Genomic DNA, 24,502 nt, shown 5'->3' on the forward strand with positions numbered 1-24,502 from the left:
CAGAACTTGTTTTTTCTTAAGCCAGTGGCATATTTGCATTTCCATTCATGGAGCATGATCTTTGAGTTAAAACTCCATTGCCTCTAGATAGGAAGGTTTTCTTGTTAATACTGGCAAATAAACACATCTTATACGTAATTTGTGTATTACTTCCAGCATCTTTATCATTTGATATATTCAACTGGGTCTCTGGAAATAAAGAAAAGGAAAAAATCTTATTGGTATTTTCCAGGTATATTGCAGCATTCCAAAGTATCCAGGATTTTTCAGGAACACACACAAACAAACACAAATCCTGGATATTTTGGGGAACCAGGAAGTTCAGAGAAAACAGCTGACAGACTGGGAAGACTGCCTCCTGCCTCTCAGCTATTTCTCCCCCTTCTTCTGCCTGGTTTAAAAGGGCTGTAGAAAAAAAACAAGGAAAACAGCTGAGAGGAAAGGAGACTGCTCCCCACCTCTCAGCTTTCCTCCACTGCTTCTGCAGTCCCTTTAAACCACTGCTCCCTGCCTCCCAACCTCTGCCCTTCTTCTGCACTTCTCTTAAATCAGCCTGGTTTAAAGGGATTTCAGAAAAAAAATCAGTGAAAACAACTGAGAGGCTGGGAGACTGCTCCCCGCCTCCCAGCTATTCCAACCTTCTTCTGCAGTCCCTTTAAACCAGCCTGCTGAGCTGCTCCAAGATGCTGAGCTGTGTTTTTCGGCTTTGCTGCTCCTGGTTGTTTTCCTCCTTTTTTCCATCTATTGGGGGGGAATTGAGATTTTTGAACAATCCCAAATCTGAATACTTTGTTGGTATTAGGATCCAGGATTTTTCAGAAATCCCAAATTTTGGGATGGTCCAATATACCCGAACTGGGAAAAAAATGGGGGAGGGGGATTGCATACCCCAATTTAAATGTTAAGGTTAATGTGTAAGCTTTGTCTGTGGAGCATTCTGTCATCAAGAATGACAGCTCCTTTTGCATGGTGCCACTGTGCAGAAAAAAAGAACCCCACTATGTCATATAGGAGTTGTTTTTTAATTTAAAAAAGGCATTAGCTGTCTCTTTCTCTTTTTAAAATCCTTTTACTATGTATTTATTTGATTGATTTATACTCTGCCTTTCTCCCCAGTGGAGGCCCAAAGTGGCTTTCTTTATTCTCCTCTCCTCCATTTTATCCTCACAACAACCCTGTGATGTTTTTTAGGCTGAGTGTGTGACTAGGCCAAGGTTACCCAGCAAGCTTCAATGGCAGAAATGGGGATTCAAACATGGGTCTTCCAATATCTTCCTTCTTGTTAGTTGCCACTACGTTAGGTCCTATCAGGGTATATAAGGTTAGGATGTGTTGCCACAATATGCATCATGTCGTAGTTATGGCCCTGAATCTCACTTGCCATTTTGTTGCCCATTCATCTAGTTTGTGCTCTTCTCGGTCCACTTCAGTCCTTACCATTGTAAATAATCAGTTTCACCGGCAAACCTGGCCACCTCTCTGCCCACCTTTCATGAACAGGTTAAGTAGCAATGGTCATAATACCCCTGGAGATACCACTGCTTATTACTCTCCATTTTCAGAAAGATCATTCTCTATAAGTGGAAGAAGGTATCCTCTTTTGGGGTTGTGCCTCCTCCTTGCTCCGTGGGCAGGACATATAAGATTTTTTTTTTTGCAAAGTCTTCCACTGTCCTGAGGAGGCACTCAATTCATGCCATGCCCACTCTATGGATGGAGAAGCTTCCACACCTCTCCCGTCTCATTGAGTGAAGAAGCAGGAGGAAATGCCGAAACAGCTTTAAAATGTCAGCAGCTGCCCCTTCCACTTTTCGTTCATGCTCAGTGGGGGCAAAGATAATGAAAAAGAAGGTGTCTTAAACAGAACTACAACCCAAGGCAGGAAATGTACTGGGATGTATGGACTGATTAACTTTTTGCATTTGTTACTCTTCTCTTCTCTTTCACAATGAAGTAATAATAATTTTTTAAAATTAAAAAAAAAAAAAAACCTGAAAAGAACGCAAACGGAGAGTCATTTCAGCAAAGCGTACTTTATTCTATCCGGAACAAGACAACTTTGGCCGGCTCGCAGGCCGGCTTATATCCCCAGAGAAACCACCACCCCAAACACACCCCTACTTCCCTATAGGTTATTTACAGTGGCCGAGAGTCCCATAGGCTCTCGGCCAGGAACCTAGCCCCCTGATTGGAGCGGGCTAGGATCCGCATAGTCCATTGTCCCTTGGAGCGAAGCTCGACGTTTGTCTCTGGACTTGTCTGGACTTTTCTGGACTTGTCTGGACTGGATACATTACAAAACCCAAGGCAGAAACTGGAGTTGAGCTATGGCAAGAGGACAGCTTTGGCGTTCCTGCCTCCGAGACCGCAACACTAACCTCTGCGATGCCAGCCCCTCTACCACAGCTGCTGCTCTCTTCTCCCCTGCTGACCACCGGTAGGAGTGGGGAACAGCCAGCCAAACTGTTCCCACTCTGAAGTATGGGTGGTGGACTGGCCCATCACCAGAGCCACCTGTTGCTCATCCAAGCCGGTGCAACTCAGTCTGCTTACTATGCAAAGCCATGCAGTAGTGCTGAAATGGTGCTTCCCCTCATACTCCTTGGCTGCCGAAAGAGATCCCCAATGCCAAGGACTAATAGGTGGCCTTGTCTGCCATCGGCGGGGGCCTCCTCTTCTCCCCAAGCATCCTTGATGGGACTTCACTGTACCTCACTCTCCGTTCCTACTTTATTCAGAAGGGGAGGGATGTTAAGCAGGATGCAAAGGAAAAAGCCTCCCCCTCCCCCTCTCCTTCCTCTTCCCTTTCCTAAACGGGGGTGGGGGGTGGGGAGCGTTTGCAAATGCCAGTCACAGATCTCCAGTAGACCAAAGGTCTAAGTGACATTTCCCCCCTTATAACCAAGTTTCCGATGAGGACACCACATATTGGCCATTCTAAATATACAGTACTTTTAGTACAGCTGAAAGATGGCAGGGGGAAAAAAAGATCATTCAAAATCCTGTATTTAAATATTACAGTCTGAATGTAGCTTTCTGGTAGCAGTAATAAAAGATTCAGCTCTAGTGTAGTTAATCCATAAAATACCTATAACATTAAGTCTGACACCATAGAAATATACCATTATTACACAGCATACTTTCTAGAAATGATTATGTACATTAAAAGGCATTCTGAATAGAACTGTGTGAAAATCATTGCTTTTTTAATGAAACGAAAGTGTTAGGACAGGACAATAAAAGTGCAGTCTCATACTATCAACACTTGATGCTCCAGATAAATTAGCTCGCCCTGCTGCTATCCTTTAGATCTTGATCTCCTTTGACCAACTCTTTTAACAAGAAATCTTTATGCTGGGCAGCACACCTACCTATGCTGAAAGTACTTATGAACAAATGAAGCTTCCTTATACTGAGTCAGACCATTGGTCTGCAAGGGTCCATATTGTCTAGTCAGACTGGTAGTGGCTCTCTAGGATCTCAGGCAGAGGTCTTTCACATCAGCTACTATTTATTTACCTGGAGATCATTTACCTGGAGATGCTAGGATAGGGGTGTCGAACTCACTTGTTATGAGGCCCACGAACCGGGCCACGTGTGCCGTAAAATGTAACACCAAGTACCAGAGATGCAAACTTTATAAAGGTGATTTCAGGTGCCTCTGTCTGAGGGGTTGGAGCAGATGAGAATTTGATATCACTTCACTCTCCCATATATAGGACAGATGGGCTCACATTCGAGCTGTATCTGAAGAAGTGAGCAGTGACTCACGAAAGCTCATGCCTTGCCACAAATTTTGTTAGTCATTAAGGTGCTACTGGACTCTTGCTCTTTTCCACTAATAAAGAGCTCTCCAATTGAAATAATGTGTTGATTTCAGACTGGGCAAAATACACTCAGTGCTAGTGATGATAATGAAACAGTTAAAAAAGCAAAGGGGTGGGGTTAATGTGAAGAAAGGCCACCAGTGAGGTGGTGTTGGGGGGAGAGGGAGACATGTTGAACTGGAATATATGGAAACCTAAATATATTTTTAAATACTTAGCCATCTAATTCCAGTCATTAAACAGTGGAATCCCATCCAAGGGTTGTAATTCCTAATCAGGGTCTTCTTGAAATAAAATAAAATCCAAGATAGGCAAAGAGAAACCTAATCTAACCCCCCCCCCTTTCAGAATAAGCCAAGATAATTTCCTTACTTATGTTTACTTATGTTTATTAGCTTCTATGACCAAAGGTCTTAAGCTCAATTATAAAAGATGAATATACAACATTAGCCTCATAATACGAACTTTACAATAAAAGTTTACAGTTGAAGTAATCAAATCTAAACAAGATAATTTCCTTTTAATTCTCCTTGCCCTAAGGCTTTCCCTTCCTTTCTTTTAATCTGCATGTGTGTGACCAGACAACCCATACTAACCAGGTCTCAAAGTAAATAGCAGAGCAGGGTGATCCCAGATTAAATTGTGGTTGTCAGAAGAATCCTCTCTTCCTCGCATGAAACAGCCTTATACTGAATCAACCCCCTGGGCCATCAAAGTCAGACTGGCAGCAGCTCTACTTAGATTGATAGCAGCTCCCCAGGGTTTCAGGCAGAGGTCTTTCCCATCACCTGTTACTTGATCCTTTTAACTGGAGATGCCGGGGCCAGAACCTGAGACCTTCTGCAAGCCAAGCAGATGCTCTACCACTGAGCCACAGATACAAACAGGGTGATGAGCCCTACCAAAGAGCAGTGACAGGAGGAGGGGGGAAATTTCAAGCACGCAAACAAGTTAAAATGCCCTTTGCAAAGAAGAGCAAGCGACTTTCTCTGTTGATCTCACCTCGCCTTCTCCTCCCAAGATCCTCCAATGCCAGCTGCAGATTAGAAGAGGCCAGGCTCTCTTCTTGCCCCATGAAGGAGAAGGAGGAGGTGGAGAGAGGAGAAACCTGATCTCGGTGCTGACTTAGTGGGGCAGGGAGGGAAGGGAGCTCTGCCAATCAAATCCACCCAGACACCACAGCCCCTTCCTGTGAGCGGGGCCAACTCTGCACCTTTTCGTGCTGCATTCCTAGGCTTCATTGAGGGGAGGGAGGGGAGCTGAGCCCATGTGGGTATCAACATTCCCCAGCTTTCCAAATAAGTGTGCTACGGAAGCATGCAGAAATTCAAGGGGAGTCTAGGGCCCAAGCAAGGCAATCCCGCCTGCCTCTGGGTGATTTGCACAGTTTCAGATGGAAATATTCTTCTCCCCAATGTCAATTTAAACCCTCTTGCCTTGCTCCCAAGGAAGCCAATGGAGAAGTCAGGAGTGTTAAGACAGCCCTGAGAAAACATCCTGATGCCCTTGGAGCCTCACTCCCATCCCTCCCTCCTTCTCTCCCGCTCTTGCTCTCCTTCCCTCCTCCTCCTCCTTCCTTCCAATCTCAGTCAGCTGTAGCAAAGAATAAAGTAAGGGGAGGAGACCTCAGCCAGTGGAGGGAAGGAGGCTTAGCTTTGTCTCTTTCCCCCGTGCGATTGCAGGAAACGGTGAAAGTGAGTCGTGCAGCCGCCCCAGGGAAGGAAGCAGTAGACTAGAGAGCCAGTTGCTCATGGGCTGGATACAAGGCCTGCAGGGGCTGGTTCCAGCCCGCAGGCCACATGTTTGACACCCCTGTGCTAGGAGATGCATATCAAGGAAATGCTCTACCATTGAGCCTCAGACACACCTTTGGGAAATAAAATGAAGTGGAATGTTGTCATGTGTACATTCATTATATGGCATTCCTAAAACTAAGCTCAGATGACACCAGCAAACCAGAGTTTATTCATCAGAGGCACAATTCTAATTAATTGATCTTCAGCTGTATCAAATCAAGGCTTGTTTCCCCCCCCCCTCCAAGGTGGGATTTCTAACAATGGTTTAATCCAGGGTGGAAAAGGACAACTCAGAAATCAGTGATTCATTCAGGAGAGCCAGTTTGGTGTAGTGGTTAAGTGTGCGGACTCTAATCTGGGAGAACCGGGTTTGATTCCTCACTCCTCCACTTGCACCTGCTGATGTGACCTTGGGTCAGTCACAAGCTCTAGCACAGCTGTCCTTGAAAAAGAGCAGTTTGTGTCAGAGTCCCCCCCCCGCTTTCAAAGGGGAGGTTTTCGACTAGATCTTTGGTGTTTCTCGCTTCAATTTCAACTCACATTTCAACGATATATCCGCTTTCATTTTCAAATCGCTTGGCCACCAAGCGCTTGCTCCGGAATGCAATTTCTGGTTCCCATTTGGGACACTCCACGGCGGGACCTTCAGGGCATGGAGAAAGTCCCCCTTTCCTGGCAGGGTCACTGGGGGAAGAGCCTTTTAGCACCCCATGGCTGGGAGCCCCACATGAGGGCTCCGGTGGTGGCGCGAACAATCGCACCCCCTCCTCACTGTGGGCTCTGGCAGTCGTCTCCTGGAGCACCAGGAGAGAGTGGCCGCCATGGTGAACGCCAAAACCGGAAGTCCAACAGGCATCAGTATTGATGCTCATTATGTATGTATGGAAAACCACATACCTCTCCACAAAGTTTACCTGGTTTTATAAGAAATTATTTTTGCTTCTTTTGAAATTTCATGGATCCACAAATGATTGAAGCTGCCTTTTAGGGTGAAATACACCACCACTCAATTTCTGGGTCTTACCAACTTTGCCCACGGTGTGGAGAATTTCTTCACCAGATTCCTTAAAACACATCCGGTGCCAGTAAGAGGCAGATGTCCTCCATGGTATAACTTGAATGTTTCAAATCGGCTTCAGAAAGGGATGTGCAGAATCCACATAAGAAATGTCCTGAGTCTTATTGCAGCTCTTTTATTTTCTTTTTTGCTTCCCTCAAAATTTCTTAAATATTTCTCTGGAGTTCTACCATTTGCCTGGAATTTTCACTTCAAGCAAAATTCAGTGGCCACCTTTTAGCACCTGCTTCCAGAGGGGTTTGTGGTGTTATATGAAGGTTAGGTCTGAATGTAGGAATTGCACTTCTGCAGAGCACAAATTCCTTTAATATTCTGTCTGGAGAATATTAACTTAGAAGATACGTTTGGGCACTAACGTTTTTGTGGACATCTCTCTGGGGGAACATCCCTCTTTTTTGTAAGTCTGGAGAGAAAACATGGCAAGTTAAAGCCAGCGGAGACACTCTTTATCTGACCAGCATAATTGCTGCATTCTCCATAGTTGTTCCACAGTCAGGGTCCAGTTCAAACTACATAATTCCTCTCATAGTGAATTCAGCGTACCATGCAGGTGATGAATACAACTACATGTGCAAAAGCCTTTAAATGGATGCAGCCAGAGTGCAAGAAACCAGATGGAAGAGCAACCACATGGGGTGTGGAACAAGTAAAGGTGGTGTCTGAGATACCAGGGCTGAACTTTAGCTCCTAATATCCCACTTCCACTAACCTAATTACCATTCTGGGTTCCATTTGTAAAACAACATGAAGACGCCTTCATTCTCAAGGCAGTCATGGTCATGAAGAGTTCACTTGTTAAAATGGAGAACACTTTGGGAGCAGTCCTAAAAGACTCTACTTGGGAGTGAGCCCGATTGGCTTACTCCTCGGAAAACATTCTTGGGACTGCAGCCTCTGTCAATGTTTGGTACATACATACCTAATACGTGTTCATTGGGTGAATTGGGGGGAAACAGTGACTCCAATACGGTGAGCTTTAGATTCAGAGTGAGGAAGAAGAATGGGTTGATCATATACAAGAGAGAAAGACAAGAATGTCTTGTGACAACTGCTTTTAAGAAGGGAAGAGAAGTAATGAGAGAGGAAGTTGCTACTTTCTCACTTAACATGTGGGAAGGATGTAGCTGGGGCCCACCAGCCAACAAGATAAGAAAAGTAAGAGGTTGGTTGTGAAACATTTTGCTTGTGTGTGGCTGCGATCATACACACAATTAGACCTGACATAGGTACAAATGCCAGGCAGATTTAAAGAGCACGATCAGACAATAACATCTGGGAAGTGCCCCCCAGTCATTGATAACCTGCCCCACTGCAGAAGCGGAGTTAAAAGACACCGGGGAAAACCCAGTAGGAAACGGGTTGCGACAGGCCACGGATGGACTTTCCTGTGTCTGATCACTCCAGCACACTCTCATGGTGTTGGGATGGTTTGATCAGGCCATCCTGAGTCCGTGCCATTGGTCCCTGCCACACGGCAGAGAAAAGGACGGTCAAACTGCGGCTAATCTGAGCCGCATCACAGTTGAGACGCTGCGGCGGGATCTCACGGATCCCCCGAGCCGTGGCGCCGACACTCCCCGGCACGATCAGATGCCGGGGAGAATGCAACGGTGGGAAGGGGAGCCTGGCGAACTGCGCATGCTCACACATGCTCAGTTCAGCCAGGAGCCGTGGATGTGCCGGCACAAGGACGCACCGGCGATCCCACTGCCACACTTGCCGCGCGGCCCAATTGAAAGAACCACCCAGGTAGGTGGTTGTTTTTTGGTGTGCTGTATGGGCGGGATGGGATGGATCAGAGACAGTAGCATGACATTCCCCAGATGTTGCTGTGGGATCGTGCCCGTTTGCTCCGGCCCCGATCCGTCCTTCACCCGGCCCAAACGGCTCGTATGAACAGGGCCATTGTTCCCCCCCCCTTTGCTGTGTGCACTTCATCTCAAACTCCATAGGGAGCCCTCGGTGTGGAGGTGTGATTCATCGATCCCTTGTTAAAACGCATGGGGGGGGGAATGGTACAAAAAAGAAAGACTCACCCAAAGTTGTGTCTGATCACACACTGACGGACTATGCCCGCAGCTTCAAAGGGAGGAGTGATCATGCAACTGCGGGTCAAATTCCTCCTGAAGAAATAGCCTTGCTCCCCCCCCCCCCATTTTTATGTGTTTTGTGTTCATTCTGCTAGACATAGATTAGGGATTGTTGGGGGGGGATTCAGATAAATTCGGTCAAAACTTGCTTGTCAGCATCCTCTGGCATTAATGAGCCTTGGCAAGTTTATCATACCTGCAAAAGAACCGAGGTACTCCCCAATACTTATTAACTGTCCAAAAGCAGTGTGTGCTAGATAACGTTGAGGCATAGTTCAACTCCTTTGCAATCCAATTATGTATCAAGTCTATTACGGCTGCACTGGAGGCCTTTTTTGCCGTATTTTTCTTTGTGCTGCGGAGCTTTAAGAGAGAATGACCACATGCCAGGTAATGTTGACCTTTCCAGAGGCACTGTTAAGGAGGCACAGTGAGTGAGCACATCTCTTCCTCAGGCAATCAATCAGCCTCCCATAGAACACAGTCCACTTATAAAATTTCTCCACAGATTATTTTCCACCCCACCCCCCTCACTTCGGCTTAGAGATCTTAGTGTGAGTTAAATGAGACCGACTTGCTAAGTGAAAAAATTAATCACAACCATTCCATGCAGAGGTGAAATTCTCCAAATAAAAACTTCTGATTAGGGGAACTAATCTATTTGGATTCACTGCAGACCATACCCTTGTCACCTTGTGAGACCCCCTCTCCCCTTTCATTTTGTAGCCTGAAGATCATTTAGTCAATTTCACTGCTTTTAAGTGTGATGCAAAATGTATGTCTCTTATTTTGCTTTATGTTTGTTTGAGGATTCAGACAACTCTGGAAGTGGTTTTTATACAACAGAACCATTTTATTAAATTTGATTTTCAGGGGCTATTTGATAATTAACTTTGGATAACTATACGTGGCTCTGTATCTGGCGTCACACCAGTGTTTCTCAGAGCAGCGTGGACAACTTACACACGTGTATATGTGCGTGCTTTGGGGAAACCTGATAGGGTTTCAAAATGTCTATATAAACTTGTATAAAGGGCATGTGTGGGAAATACCAATGCAACACTGATGTACACACAGTGGTTTAGGTTTGCACAATATAGCATTCTTTTACCATTTTATCTATTGAAAGTTTTTGAAATAGATGTTTTATTTCAGTTAAACTCACAGACATAAAACATGAACTACAATTGTACTGTCATTTAAATCATATGTCTACAATCATCCACTACTTCAATTATCTACAGTCATCTAAACTATACATAAAACATAAGCACAATAATCTGAATCATACAAAAACATAAACTACAATCATTTAAATCATAAAGTTATCAATCAAATCATATATCTATATAGAACTTGCTTATATATATTCTTGGTTTTCATTTGGCAGAAGCCGAGCTGAATATATACATGAATAAGGCCTTATCGGCATTATCCAGGCATATATTCAGTTGATTCTCTGATGTATATTTAGCAGCTGAATAGAGAATCCTGAATATAGTCAGGATTCCCAGATAATGGCCCTATGGGGCCATTATAGTTAATGGCAAATCTCTCCTACAGTACATTCAGTGGCCTGGGGGAGGGAGTGTGAGGTAGAGGTGCCAAATCTGCAGTGTAGCTGCTGGAGTCTCTCCCAAAAGGACCCCCAAGTCTCAAAAAGATTGGACCAAAGAGGGTGCCTCTATCCCACCATTGTTTCCAATGGTGGGAGAAATAGCACAACAAGCCCAGCAGATTCTCCCAGAGAATCTCTGCAGTAGAAAGTGTGTGGGTTTTTTTTTAAGTTAAAGAGATAGACTTATCTTCTCTTCCTTGCTTTCCTCCACTATTTCTGCCTCTTTTCCACCATTTGCCCTGATTTCCAGGACAATAGGGAGAGGGGGAACTCTGCAGCCAATCACTGCAATGCATTTGCAAATGGCATTGCATTGCAGGCTTGCAACTTTGCAAAGCTGTTTCTGAAGTCCAGCAACTACCTTGCTTTCCCCACCCCTCCCTCTCACTCAGATTGTGATTCTGTGGCTGTGCTTGACATCAGAACAAACCTGTGGCACAGGATGCTGCTGCTGCTGGGCAGTAGAAGCTTGGCTCTTGTTGGGTTCTGCTGTTGGCCACTGGTCCAGTGTACTTTTTCTGCTGTCCTTGCAGAAATGCCACCCCTCAGTTTGTACTTTGGAGATTCTCACATTTGACCTTTGCCCTGTTGGCTTCTTGCCAGTGCGTCAGTGGCACTGGTTCAGCTGGGTACACTGCACTGGTTCTGCTTCTGGCCTTGCAAACAATACCCCCCCACACACACACACGCACACACTTTCTACTGCAGAGATTCTCTGGGAGACTCTGCTGGGCTTGTGCTATTTTCCCTACCATTGTTTCCAATGGTGGGATGGGGCAATCTCTTTGGATGACCCCCCAGACTTTTGGGTTCTTTTGGGGAGAGGATCTAGCAGCTACACTGCAAATTTGGTGCCTCTATTTCAAACTTCCTCCCCGCCCCCCAAACCACTGAATATACCCTCGGAAAAATTTGCCATTGACTATAATGGCCCCATAGGATATAATGGAGCTTAATATAGTTGGAAATCCCAAATATTTCCTGAATAGGATATTGATACTGATCTTGTTATTCAGGACTATTCAGGTACACTGAATATATTTGGCTGAGAATATCCCGAATCTGAATAATACTGAATATTTTTTCTTTGCACACCCCTACAGACCACCCACTGACCAGTGTAGTCGGGGATTGCCAGCACCATCCCCTACAAGGTGGCAGCTGCCTACTGCTGAAGGCCACCAGATGTTCCATGGGGGAGGGAGGCCCAGCCACTGAGTCATGTGCTTTGTGGGCAAACTAAGCCCCCAATGTGTGGAAGAAATGAGTTAAGTTTGGTGTAGTGGTTAAGTGCCAGTTTGGTGTAGGGTTGCCAAGTCGACTTACCTTCAAAGCGGGGGGATTCCTGGCTCCATCGGGAGTCTCCCCGCACGCACGTGCCACGACGATGTCACCAGAAGTGATGTCATCGCATCGCCCACATTGGGAGCGGGGCACCGTGACTCGAGGGAAAACCATAGAGTTTTGCCTCGATTCACAGAGTGTCCCCCCACAACAACGGCAGCATGATGATGTCACCTCTGGGTGACATCATCACTCTGGGGATGCCCTCCGGCAGGGGGTGGAGTTCCCCCCAGGGCCCGATCCATCGGTGGCAGGTAATGGGCCTCCCGGGCGGGGATTTACCCGCCCCCAGTGGGGGCTTGGCAAACCTACTGCCAGTTGCCAGGGGTACCTGGCAACCCTTCTTGTGTTGATCAACATGGATGGAAAACCATGCTGGTAAAGACCTGAGGAGGGAGAGAGGTCTTGCGTTGAAACCAATGGGAAATAACAAAATAGAATTATAAAATGAAACAATAATGAAACAAAACCATAAAAAACCAGTAATGAGGGAAGGGGAAGGAGTTTGTAAGCCGCTCTAAGACACCTTTGGGTAGTGAATGGTGGGGTATAAATCCAATCTCTTCTTCTTCTTAATCAGCTGCCACATGGGATGGTGCAAATATGGCAGCAGTGCCGGCCGCCAGCAGCCCCCAGTAGAGGATTGTCTGGGCACCCCCACATGCAAACTCGAATCCCCATGGCCATCTGGGACAGCATTCCCAGAGCTGCGGGTTGAACAGAGAGGCATATAGCTTCCCTTGGAATCCTGAACGGGCATGAATGCAGTTGCACCCAACCCACTAGTGAAGCTGCCACTGAAGTGAAGGGGTTCTGTTTGACAGCTACAAACGATGTTGTTCTGCCATGCTGAAGCCACAATCTGAGTGGTTCTGCCCACTCTCCCCCCAAAGCAGTCTCCTGTTCCCTCCATCACACCAATTGCTCACGGGCTTGTTAAGAGCTCTGGACAGACCTTATGTTTGACACCCCTGGTCTAGATCCCGTCTGAAAACAATGACACTGCTTTTCTTCCACCGACTCCCTTTCCCTTCTGAGAGGCTTCTGAGGGCCCTGATTTGGTGTAGTGGTTAAGTGCACGGTCTCTAATCTGGGAGAACTGGGTTTGATTCCCCACTCCTCCACTTGCACCTGGCTGGATGACCTTGGGCAAGCCATAGTTCTGATAAGAGCTGTTCTTGAGAAAGAACAGTTTCTGTCAAGAGCTCTCTCAGCCCCACCTACTTCACAGGATGTCTGTTATGGGAAGGGGAATGGAAGGGAAAGGAGTTTGTAAGCTGCTCTGAGACACCTTTGGGTAGTGAAGGGCAGGGTATAAATCCAATCTCTTCTCTTCTCTGATCTGTTGTTTCTGGCTTCTCCAGAGCACTAACAGGGTGAAAATTGAATTGGCTGATAAAGGAAAAAGGGGACAGACTTAGCCCTTTCTGTCACAGTCACTCATCTGTTATATTACTGAACATTGGCACATAAAGAAAATATGTAAAGGGATATAACTTCCAAGAAAATCAGATCTGTAGGACTGATTTTGCCCTCTTCTTACTTCAGTTTAATCTGTACTTCCTTTTTTAAAGTCAAAAGTACTGAATTTGTAATGTTACAAACTTGGCAGCCATGTGCCCATCCCAAATTATTTCAGACAAGATTTATTTTATCTTTCATTCCTTTTTCTAGTTCTTTAGTCCAGCTTTATTTTGCAGCTAAACCGAATAAAGCACCTGGCTATGCTTTATTTCATTCATCCCGATATGCAGAAGGAAGAGCAGACATACATTCTGTGCACCAGCCAATCATTGACTAACAGATACTTTTACTAAACTCCCTACTGCTGAGCTTAATAGCAAACCACCCAGGACATTAATGAGGTTACCCTAATTATTCTAAGACACAACTCAGTCGCAACGAAACGGCAATATACAATTGTTCTTGAATAAATTAAGGATCCCCAGGACATTGTAAGGAAATGATAATAGAGCCAGGGATTCTTACCCCATTCTGCGTTTTGTACTGTATCCTGGGAAGACTTGATCTGGGAAGAGCAGAGAGGACAGAATTCACTGACAAGGTTTTAAGTGCTGTTAGTTCATATCTCTGCATGCCCTCTTCCCAAGGAGAGTGAAGGAACAGAAGGGTTATCCCACATAGACAATCTGTATGTAAATGATAACAGGCCCAATTATTAGCTATCTAAATAAACAAGATAAATTACTTAAATGAAGTTTGTTACTTTGCTTCTTTAACTTCCTTATATGTCTGTGTTGATGCTTCCCCCACACACCTTTGGCTGAAGTCTTTGTTTTGCCTTTTTGGATGGTGAAAAGTATGCATACGGAGACTGATTTCAGCTAAGCATACCTTTATTCAGTTGGGAACAAAGACGCCTTAACCGGCATGCAGGCCGGCTTATATTCCCTCAGAGAAACCCACCACCATACACACCCCCACTCCCGATAGGCTATTTACAATGCCCAAGAGACCTCTTGGCCTCTTGGCCTGGGACCTAGCCCTTTCATTGGGCCTGGCTAGGATCCTACTGGCCCATTGTCTTTTTGCATGAAGCTTGTGGTATTGGTGCCTGGGCAAGTCCAGGCATGCCCGGCCCTGACAGGGCCTGATACACTACAGATGGGTCAGTAATACAGTGGGGGCTTTGTGTGAATGGAATTTTAGAAAGCCACCAGATTATCTATTGATGATGCATATGTACTACATGCATGGATACAGGGGATCAGGGTCATTATGCCCACCATCTCAGCCCCTGGATATGCACGTGCATCCAAATGTTTGCAATGAATCTCTATAGGTATGGCACGCACATAGGCTTGAATATGCAATTGTAGCATTCCCAGTCACCATGCCTGTGTGTGTGTACCCATAGGGTTCACTGTAGACATGTGACCATGCGTGCAGACCTCCGGGAGTGGGGCTAGCCAGTGCGGTCTTGCTGTCTTCTCCACAGGCAGAGTAGATTTCTGAATAGCTGCCCATGCTGTCCTTATGTGTTGGGACTCAATAATAATCTCCAGGAATTACTTCCCCCCTGTTCTTAAGTGAGGTGATACACATTGGGACAAAAATCCCAACTTCAAGTATAGGCTAATGGGGTCTGAACTTGCTGAGACTGAGATGGAAACAAGATCTTGGGGTCATAGTGGATAGCTGAATGAAAGTGTTAACCCAGGATTGCTGCGGCAGTGGAAAAGGCAAATTCTATTTTAGGGATTATTAGGAAGGGGATCTATGACGTGGCCTCACTTGGAATACCATGTACCGTTCTGGTCACTGTATCTCAAAAAGGACATTGAAGAGCTGGAGAAAGTACAGAGGAGGGCAACCAAGATGATTAGGGGGTTGGAGCATCTTCCCTATGAGGAAAGGCCGGAGAGTCTGGGACTTTTCACTTTAGAAAAGAGATGACTAGGAGGGGACACAATAGAGGTTTATATAAAATTATGCATGGGTGGAGAGAGCTGACAAACAGAAAATTTTCTCCCTCTCCCAAAATACAAGAACTTGAGGGCATCCAATGAAGCTGATGGGCAGTAGGTTTAGGATGGACAAAAGGAACCACCACTTTACACAGAAAGTGACTAAAATGTGGAATTTGCTGCCAGAGGATGTAGTGATGGATACAGGAATAAAAAGCTTTTTAAAAGGATTTGATAGATTCATGGAGGATAAGTCTATGAATGGCTACTAGCCATGGTGACTGTTGGGAACCTCCACATTCAGAGGCACTAATCCTCTGAATCCCAGAGCCAGGAGACAACATCAGGGGAAGGCCTAAGCCTCTGTGCCCTGTTGTTGGCTGTCCAGAGGAACTGGTTTGCCACTGAGACAAGATGCTGGACTAGATGGACTATTATTGGTCTGATCCAGCAGAGTTCTTCTTATGTTCTTAAATGGTTAGTTTATTTTCATTTTTGTGCATTAAAAGTATCTTAAGAAATAAGTGGTGAAGAGCAAATATGGTATCCACTTAGATCTGTTACTGTGCAGATAAGTAATGAGGCTCTGACCTAACCATGTATAACTGTGCTAAGTTGTAGATCCAAACCCCCAAAGAAGCAGTAAGGAGAGAGAAAGAAAATATCCTCAATGTTGAAAAGTACAGCATCATTGGTCCAGCCATGAGTAGATAAAGGCAGGCTGAAAGTAACACGGTGCTCCCTTAGGTGGGGTGGCCGCCTCCCAACTATGGAGGAGATCCATAAAAGACCTGCACAACTAAGGATAGGTGCATTAGCTGTGGGGCTGACTGAGATCATGACCTTCCAGGAGGAAGCCTCGATGCGGAAGGGGACCCAGAGAAGCTTTCCCAAGACTCTCCAGCACAGGAGACAGACATGTGATAGTTGCTACCTCCTCCAGTTGTCTATCATACATTACTTATATGTAAGAAATGGTGATGCTTTGAACACATCCCCATTAGAACTGGTGCGATCAGTACTTCTTATAGAGCTGTATCACTTGGCGCTCTTGTTTTCAGGAACATTACCATAGTGTTACAGGAGGTATTACTATGTTTGTAGCTGTTGTTACGTATGTGAGTGGTGGAGTGTATTGACTAAGAGACTGAATTCCAAATTGGGATGGGATCTTGCCTCTGCCATCAACTCATTGGATGGCCTTTGGCAAGCTCTTTACTCTCAGCATTAGTCCTCGTTGTGCAAAAATCCAGGGAGAATAATAGAGGCCTGCTATAGAGAGGTGTTGTAACAAATACAGTGAAACGATGCATGTAACACACATTGTTATTAAAAGTATAATTTCACATCAGTAAGAACAATATCACAGCTGCCTTACTGCTTAACGCTAAGAGTCTCGTTTATTCTGCCTCCCTGAACCATTATCGAAATGCCACGGAAGTAAATTATCGATGAGGTAGGTAAAATGCTGATTTAAATGATCACGCTTACATTACAGCTGATTCATAGTGGATTAAGATGGAGTGTGGCCAACTTATTTTTATTGACTCTCGTTCTAGATTAATCAACTAATAGATGTTTTCCAGCTAGACTGCTCTGTTGTGTGTGAGCCAAAGTGACTTATAACCTAAAAGATAGGCGGTGAAATGAGAGTTGACGACGGCAGATCAGGATTGTTGTGTTCCATCCTAATAAAGATGATTGGAAGAAGAGGCAAAACAGAAATTACTGGGATGCGAGAAATCAGAACAGATGTGAGTCTGTTTCTCATGCAGAGATACTGAGAAAGTAAGGGGAGGCCTCCCAGGCAATAATGCCACATTTACTCAAGGAAGTTTGATTAGCGGCTGTGGCAGGAGAGGGTTAGCACTAAAAGAAGAATAGACTGATGAGCCAGCTGGTTGCTTCTTATTTCTCGGAGATGTCTCTTGTTTACAGTTTGGACCTCCAACAGTATATTAAGCAGCCGCTTGAAATGGTTGCTGGCACACTTTTTCCCTTCAAATTAAGCAATGCAGATTTTTTTTTACAGAATATTACCACCACAATGCCAGACACTGCTCTCGCCAGCGTTTTAGCTCCTTGCTCTTCTTCAGCAGGTATTTCCTTTGAATTATTATATAAGTTAGAGGACTCCATGGCGTGATATTTAGCACAGGGCCGGCTCAGTGGGCCACCTGGGGAAGCATGGCCTCAAATCTTAAAGCCCCCTACTGTGATTAGACTCCTCTTGATTGGCCAGGACTGGTGTACATATCGCAAGACTGGCCCATGCCATTGGAGGACTAGCTGCTGTAGTTCAGGCTCTACATTCAGTTTCAGGGCTTGAGTTGGAATGTGACAGAATAATCCTTCACATCCCTGCTCTCCTTTTATATCATTGAAAAAGTAGGTGGTATTTGGAATGGGGAAATGGCAGTCAGGAAAGAGATTGATTCCCACCCCCATACTTCTTTAATCTCAATCTGTCCCCCTGAAGTAGCTTTTCAAACATACACACACACACACACACACACATTTGTGCTTAACATTTTTTTTTTGCCCCAAAATGGGATTCAAGTGCAAATTGGCTGCTCTGTGTAGATTGCAGATGGAAAACTAAATGTCAGTCTCTCCTCCTGCTATCCAACAAAGACAACAGAGGACAAATTGCACTGGTGTACAGACAAACTTCTTGCATTAGTGTCAAGACTTCCTATAGCAGATACAAAGCAGTTAAAAAGGAATATTTCCACAAAATCAAGTCTTCACCTGAGCAATTATGTTGGAACAGCAGATGGTCGTTATCCTCTGACAATATTTTATTGGCGTCTCTGAAATGGATAGCATTTAGCAGCGCATAATCGGATGTGATGTTCACTCTCTTAGTCACATTGCAGGAGGAGTAAAAAACATTGCAGAGATGTCTGCAGTCATATAATGCTAATGGAGCAAAGGGAAAGAAAGATCTAAAATTTAAATGTTCATTTATTTGTTTCAAAGTGAATTTGGTTGTCATAAAAAAGGTGCTGCTTTGACTGACGCCCTCTAGCTATTGATGAAAAAGTTACAACAGTGTTCTCAGGAATTATGCAAACTTCCTACCTTCATTTTCAGTCCTAACCTTGTGTGACCTTGAAAAATCATTTAACGACCATCTTGTGGTATTCCCCCCCTGTTGTGCTTGTTGTAGTTGCATGTTAGGTGTTTCCAGTGTTCTTTGGCAACTAGAAGAAGATCTTTTCATGTGTGCCACTGAAAGCTTCTCAGTCCTTTCTCAGGACCTTCTTTTGGGACTGGAGTAAACATGAATAAGAAATGAAAAGGTTTCTGCTGTTTAGCCTATTATGTTGCAGTGTGAAGTCAGGAATGTTTAAATACCCCAAACAAGGAATTGGGAGGTTAGCAATTCCTTCTCTCAGTGGCCAACCTTGTAGTCTTAAGTCTGCCTAAAACCATGGGATAACAAAAAGGAACCGCTGTAGCCTGCTCATGCCCACCTTCAGTACTGAGTTCAGCATTTACCATCCACATTCTTTCCCCGTTCAGACTGTATATCAGAGCCACAGAAGAATTCTCTCTCTGTTCTTCTCCTGCCCTTGCATAAGTACACATATGAACACATGAATTTTCCTGACTGAGTCAGACCGTTGATTTATCAGGGTCAGTATTGTCTACTCTGATAGGCTGAGGCACCTCAGATGAAGGTGTAATGAACAGAGAATGGTTAACATGTTATAGTGGTCTGAGAACTTTGATTGACATGGTATTCAAATGGAATTCTACAGTTGAGAGTGTCAGTTAAGAGTGGTGGTTAAGAGTGGCAGTTAAGAGTGAAGTTTAGGAGAGTTAAGGATCCTGTATTTGGGAAGTGGGACCAGTAGCCCTTCCCTGAGGGAAATAAATCCACCTAAAAGAGGGTGATCCCTATTCAGTGTTTAAGAAAGAAAACTGGAACTTGAGTGTATGTTCCCGCCTTCAAAAACTTTAGTAATTTTATTACAAAGAAGCTTCTGCCTGTTTATTTAAGCAGTGACTGCCAAGATATCTCTCTCCAAAGTTTTAAAGATCTGTCTGTATAACAAAACAGCTACCTTCTTGTGTACAAAGTTACCTCATTCCTATTGCCTGTCCCCCTTCTAAGTTTAAACGTGATACCTACCTGACAGTCTGACTTGACCCTTTCCCCACAACAGTGAAATAAAGCAGGTTGCTTGTTTTGAAATACTATCAGCCCCTCTTATGCCATAATCTGATTTACACAAATGAAGGATTTTTGTTGGATCCTCAGTTCCCTTGTCTGAGTCAGCAGATATCTGTATACATTTAAACAACTGGGTGGGATAGACAGTGAAATGAAGAAGAAAAAAGGACTTCCCAGCTAAAGAAAAATAAAAAGGAAGTTGGGGAAACATTATATGAACACATACGATCTCATGAATTTTGCTGACTGAGTCAAACCATTGATCTATCAAGGTCAGTATTGTCTACTCTGACAGGCTGAGGCATCTCAGCTGGAGGTTTTTCACATCAACTACAACTTGGTTCTTTTAACCAGAGATGCCATGGACTGAATCTGGTGTGTTCTGTGCACAGAAGCTCTGCCACTCAAACCATGGCCCCTCCCTTTTAAGTAACTTGCCTGCTTGTTGCTATGGAGGTGGGTGTCAGGCAATGGCTATCTGGCTGGGTGACAGAAAGGATAAGGGAAAGTCTCCCGAATTTCTTCCCTTTTTCCTTTCTTCCTCTGAGCTGTGTAAGGAAGTTCCAAAGATACCTGATGGAAGATGGGCTGAGTCTTTGGAAGTACATTATTCATGTGATATTACATGTTGCTATAACAGTGTCCAGGATGCCTGGAAGCAGGGGAGGAAAGTGTGAGGGGAGGTCAAAACCTCTTCCCTCTTTTTCTCTGTCTACTGTCCTATTGAGTTTTGGCACTGCAACACTGGCACTGGTTCTGCCAGACACATTGTACCAGTTCTGCTGTCCTTGCAACCCCCCTCCCCCTTGCTCAGATTGTGATTCTATGCTTGATCAGCCCTGTGTTTGAGCTGGCATTTGCCACAATGGCACTGGGTTCTGCTGCTGGGCACTAGTAGGTTGGCACTGGGTTCTGCTACTGGGCACTAGTACATTGTACTGGTTCTGCTGTCCTTGCAGAAACCCCTCCCCCTCAATTTGAACTTCAGAGATGTTTAGATTTGACCTTAGTCCTGTTGAGCTTTGGCACTGCCACGAAGGCACTGGTTCTGCTGGACACAATTCACTGGTTCTGCTCCCAAATATTGGGAGTGGGACTCAGGAATACCAGTATTGGGGTTCCAGAATATCGAGAAATACTGATGTTTTTCAGGTCCAATATACCCGAATTTTAAAAATGTGGTTTTTTTCTTGCACACCCCTATTCCTGAAGACATTCTTATAGGCCTTCCAAATAAGAATAGAAAAGCTGGATTATTTTCTGACTTTAAAAAAAAATTGGCTTGATTTAACTGAACCCAAATGTAAATCAAGGCCAAGGTCACATTTGTCAATGCTCAACCCTCCTCAACCATCCATTTGCAATATGGGGATACTGTTGTAAGGATTATTTGGAAGATGTATGTGAAGTTCTTTGAACATTTAGAACTGCTATATAAATGCTAAATATATTATTATCATTGGCAGACCTACCCTTTCTTTAATTGTGCAGTTACTTTGTGGAATATCCTGTCTTTCAAAAAAATATAATAATCTCATCCAATATTTCTCACTGTTTCCCCCAGCTCAGGGCGGATGGTTTTTAAACCTCTGAAGAGGCTCAAACCAGCAAAGTGATTATCTGCAGTGCTAAAATAAGCCAAATTGCTCCCTGTGCTCTAGCAATTTCTTTATTAATAAGCACTAATTTTAGGAAACATTTCTGCTCTCAATTCTTAGCTGTTTTTGGATTCTTAGAAACAGCACACACTTTTTTAAAAAACCATTTGCCTGATGGCACAGCAAGTACCCCTACACAGGCACAGTGTGAGACCCACACTAGCCCCACCACCCATTTAGCAGCATCCATCAGGGCCATTGCCTACCCCTGCAGTTTCTGGTTTACCCCTGTCCCTTCATTTCTGCTGCAGCACAGGCTTATAGCAAAGGGTGTCGTGGTTAAGTGTGCAGACTCTAATCTGGGAGAACTGGGTTTGATTCCCCACTCCTCCACTTGCAGCTGCTGGATGACCTTGGGCAAGCCATAGTTCTGTCAGAGCTGTCCTTGAAAGGGCAGTTCATGAAGGAGCTCTCTTAGTCCCACCTACCTCCCAGGGTGTCTGTTGTGGGGAGGAGAAGGGAAAGGAGTTTGTAAGCCACTCTGAGACTCCGAGTGAAGGTTGGGGTACAAATCCAATCTCCTCCTCCTCCTCCTCTTCTTTTTCTCCTCCTCCTCCTCCTCCTCTGATGGCAGATCTACAGAGGGAATGACAAGGGGGCAGAGTGAAGACTAGCCCCATAACATGTGATCCCAGCTGAAGAAAAGAAATGCTGTGTGGATCTTTGTTCCTATTGAACAGGCTGTTTTCTTTAGCTTTCATTGAGACGGGACTCTGGTTGCCTGTTTTGCTGTCCTCGCCGGAGATGAGTTCTGTATGAACTAGAGCAGAGCAAATGATCACCCAGCAGCTGAAATGGGGAATCAGCACAAGGCTACCTATGCCATTTTCTAAGGGAATTTTGAATGCTAAAATATAACCTTTGTAACTGTGGAGAAGACTCCGGAAGAAGGGCCTCTGGTGGAGGGTACTGGAGGGTGTGCCCTAACCTGGGTGGCCCGGTCTAGCCCGATCTCATCAGATCTCAGAAGCTACGCAGGGTCGGCCCTGGTTAATACTTGGATGGGAGTCCAAGGAAGTTCCGGGTTCCTCTGCAGAGACAGGCAACGGCAAGCCTCCTCTGAACATCTCTTGCCTCGGAAATGCAAGAGGGTCATCATCAGTCAGCTGCAACTTGAAAGCACTTTCCACCACCTTTGGAGGGCTGTATGCTTAGTATGTTGGGTAAAGCCTCAACACAGAGGATGGGATATATGAAATAGCTGCAGAAGTCAAAAAACATCCGGCCAGCCCTCCCTTGGAGGTAGAATCAGACATCAATCTCAGGGGGGCACTTTGAGTACCATTAGGAAGAAACAGAATAACAAATAGTTGTTGCGGAGGCAAATAATCAGCTCTCTGATATGAATATTTGTTTGCAAATCAAGGATCAGATCTCCAATCTGTTGTGAAGTTCCCTATATGAGCTAGGACCACTCTTTCAGATAAAGCCATCTCACAGGGCTGTTTTAAGAATAAAGCAGAGATGCAATATGGACTGATATATACAGCCCTGAACTCTCAGAAGGGCAGGATAAGAAAAAATGAATCAAGTAAGTCAGTAAGTAGGCTTGCCAAGTCCCCTCGGGGGGCCCCGCCGGTGGATCGGGCCCAAGGGGAAACCCCACCCCCACGTGCACATCACTAGGAAGTGACATGACGACGCCGGGCATGCTGGGGGCGGGGCCACGACCATCCGAGGGAAAACTCTATGGTTTTCCCTCGGACAGTCGTGGCCCCGTCCCCAGTGTGCCCGGCGTTGTCACGTCACTTCCTGGTGACGTGCATGCGGCACGCGCAAAGCCGCAAGCCGGGAGTCCCCTGCTGCGGCGATTTTTTTACTTGGCAACCTATCAGTAAGCCATGTGGGGAAAAGTTTCAAGCAACCTAATCAGTCTGTTTTCTTTTTAAAGTATTCCCAAATCAGCTGTTAAGAAAAGCATAAGAATTCAATAAACCACCATAAAAACACAGTAACACACAGTAAGAAACAATAATGGCCATCAACAACAATAATGTAGCACATTAAAAGTAATACTGTAAAAGCACCATTCTATAGCTTCATGTTTAAGAAGAGAGGAAAAGGAAATGGTATTGTTCTTCAATGTGTCACTAAACAACAGAATTGAACAATTTTTTATTGAGGCCTGGAAAGATGCATTCTGATTTTTTGGCCTGTCTTCGTGTTTGAAATCTGAGCTTGAATATAAATCGACTGGTTTAATTTATTTCAAATGTCATCAGCTGCAGCAAAACTGTATCCCATTGAGCTGAGTAAGTTGGTTGAAATAATCCTTTTCTGTTTGATTATGTCTTCTTCAGAAAGCCACATCCTCGAGGATGTAAACAAGTGCATCATGGCGCTAAGAGAACAGAACGCTGATGATTTAGATTGTGCCGCTGGGGCCATCCGTGGACGTGCCACAAGAGTGGCACACATTGTTTCTGGTGAGATGGACAGTTATGAACCTGGAGCTTACACTGAAGGAGTGATGAAAAATGTGCAGCATCTTATGAATGCTGGTATGTGTACTTTCATTTTCTGTGTTTTTTAAAATCTATTTTCTTGGGAACTTTACATTATGCAGCATTTATTCACCATTTTAAACCAAATATATACCAAATATAGGCCCCGGTCACACGGGCAGGAAAATGCGGGGGGGGGGAGCGTGGCTCTTTGCCCCGGAGCAAAATAACACGCGGCTGCGCAATCAGACATCCCGCAGAGGTCCCGTAGTTAGGGGGGAGGTGCCGATCACAGGACAATCCTGCGGCATGGCAAAGAACCGGCCTCTCTAGCAAAAGGCTCCATGGGTTTAACCCCTTCCAGGGCTGCAGAGGAATGCAAACTGTGTCCTCCGTCCGGTCCCCTACAGGAGAAGCTTCAGCCGGGCCGCCCTCCTGCCACGCCACCCCTGCACCTCCCCCTCTGCTGCCCGGTGCAGAGAGTTCCTCTTGAGCAGGCCGAGCCAGTAGTGGGGGGGGTACAGAAAAGAGTAGGGGGATGAAATGTGCGCATGTGCCATTGGGTGCTTGTGCGCATCCCGTGGAGACTTGGAAAAAAAACCCTTTTCGCAAGGGGACATGGGCGGGCGCCGGATGCCACGGGATTCCACCGGAAACGCGATCAGGCGCCCGCCCTTGCCCCACGGTTTCCGGAAACTAGTACCTCGGAGGTACTAGTTTTTTACCCCGCATCTTCAGCAGACAGCAGGAAGCCTCGGGTTCGCCATGGGAGGTCTATGCTTCCCAGATGTGGTGCTGTGATCGCACCTGGAAAATCCACCTATCTTCCGTCTCTGTAGCATGGCTAATGCTCCGTGTGACCGCAGCCTTATTATACCCTATTTTATTTATATATGTACACTATTGTACCATAGATGTGTAAAAATAGGTGTCAGTTTGAATTGCAATAATTTCTGTAATGCTCCCAACTCTGGACAATGTTCCATTAACACTATTACCAGTGGTGAAGAGTCTGGGTGTAACTCCGGATGCCTCC

At 45.2% G+C, this 24,502-nt stretch overlaps 1 protein-coding gene across 1 annotated transcript in view; it reads left to right on the forward strand.

Moving 5' to 3' along the window:
• Positions 1 to 23,452, forward strand: part of LOC107123385 (catenin alpha-3-like) — a gene marked incomplete at its 5' end in the record, with an annotated part of 139,269 nt that extends 115,817 nt beyond the window's left edge. The window contains 2 exons of the mRNA XM_015426626.1: positions 23,323 to 23,378; positions 23,429 to 23,452. Coding sequence (XP_015282112.1) covers positions 23,323 to 23,378; positions 23,429 to 23,452 — 80 coding nt within the window. The remainder of the gene's footprint in view (positions 1 to 23,322; positions 23,379 to 23,428) is intronic.
• Between the last annotated feature and the right edge of the window lie 1,050 nt (positions 23,453 to 24,502).

The sequence above is a fragment of the Gekko japonicus genome, unplaced genomic scaffold, assembly GCF_001447785.1.
Source record: "Gekko japonicus isolate JY-2015 unplaced genomic scaffold, Gekko_japonicus_V1.1 scaffold1931, whole genome shotgun sequence".
Lineage (NCBI taxonomy): Eukaryota > Metazoa > Chordata > Lepidosauria > Squamata > Gekkonidae > Gekko > Gekko japonicus.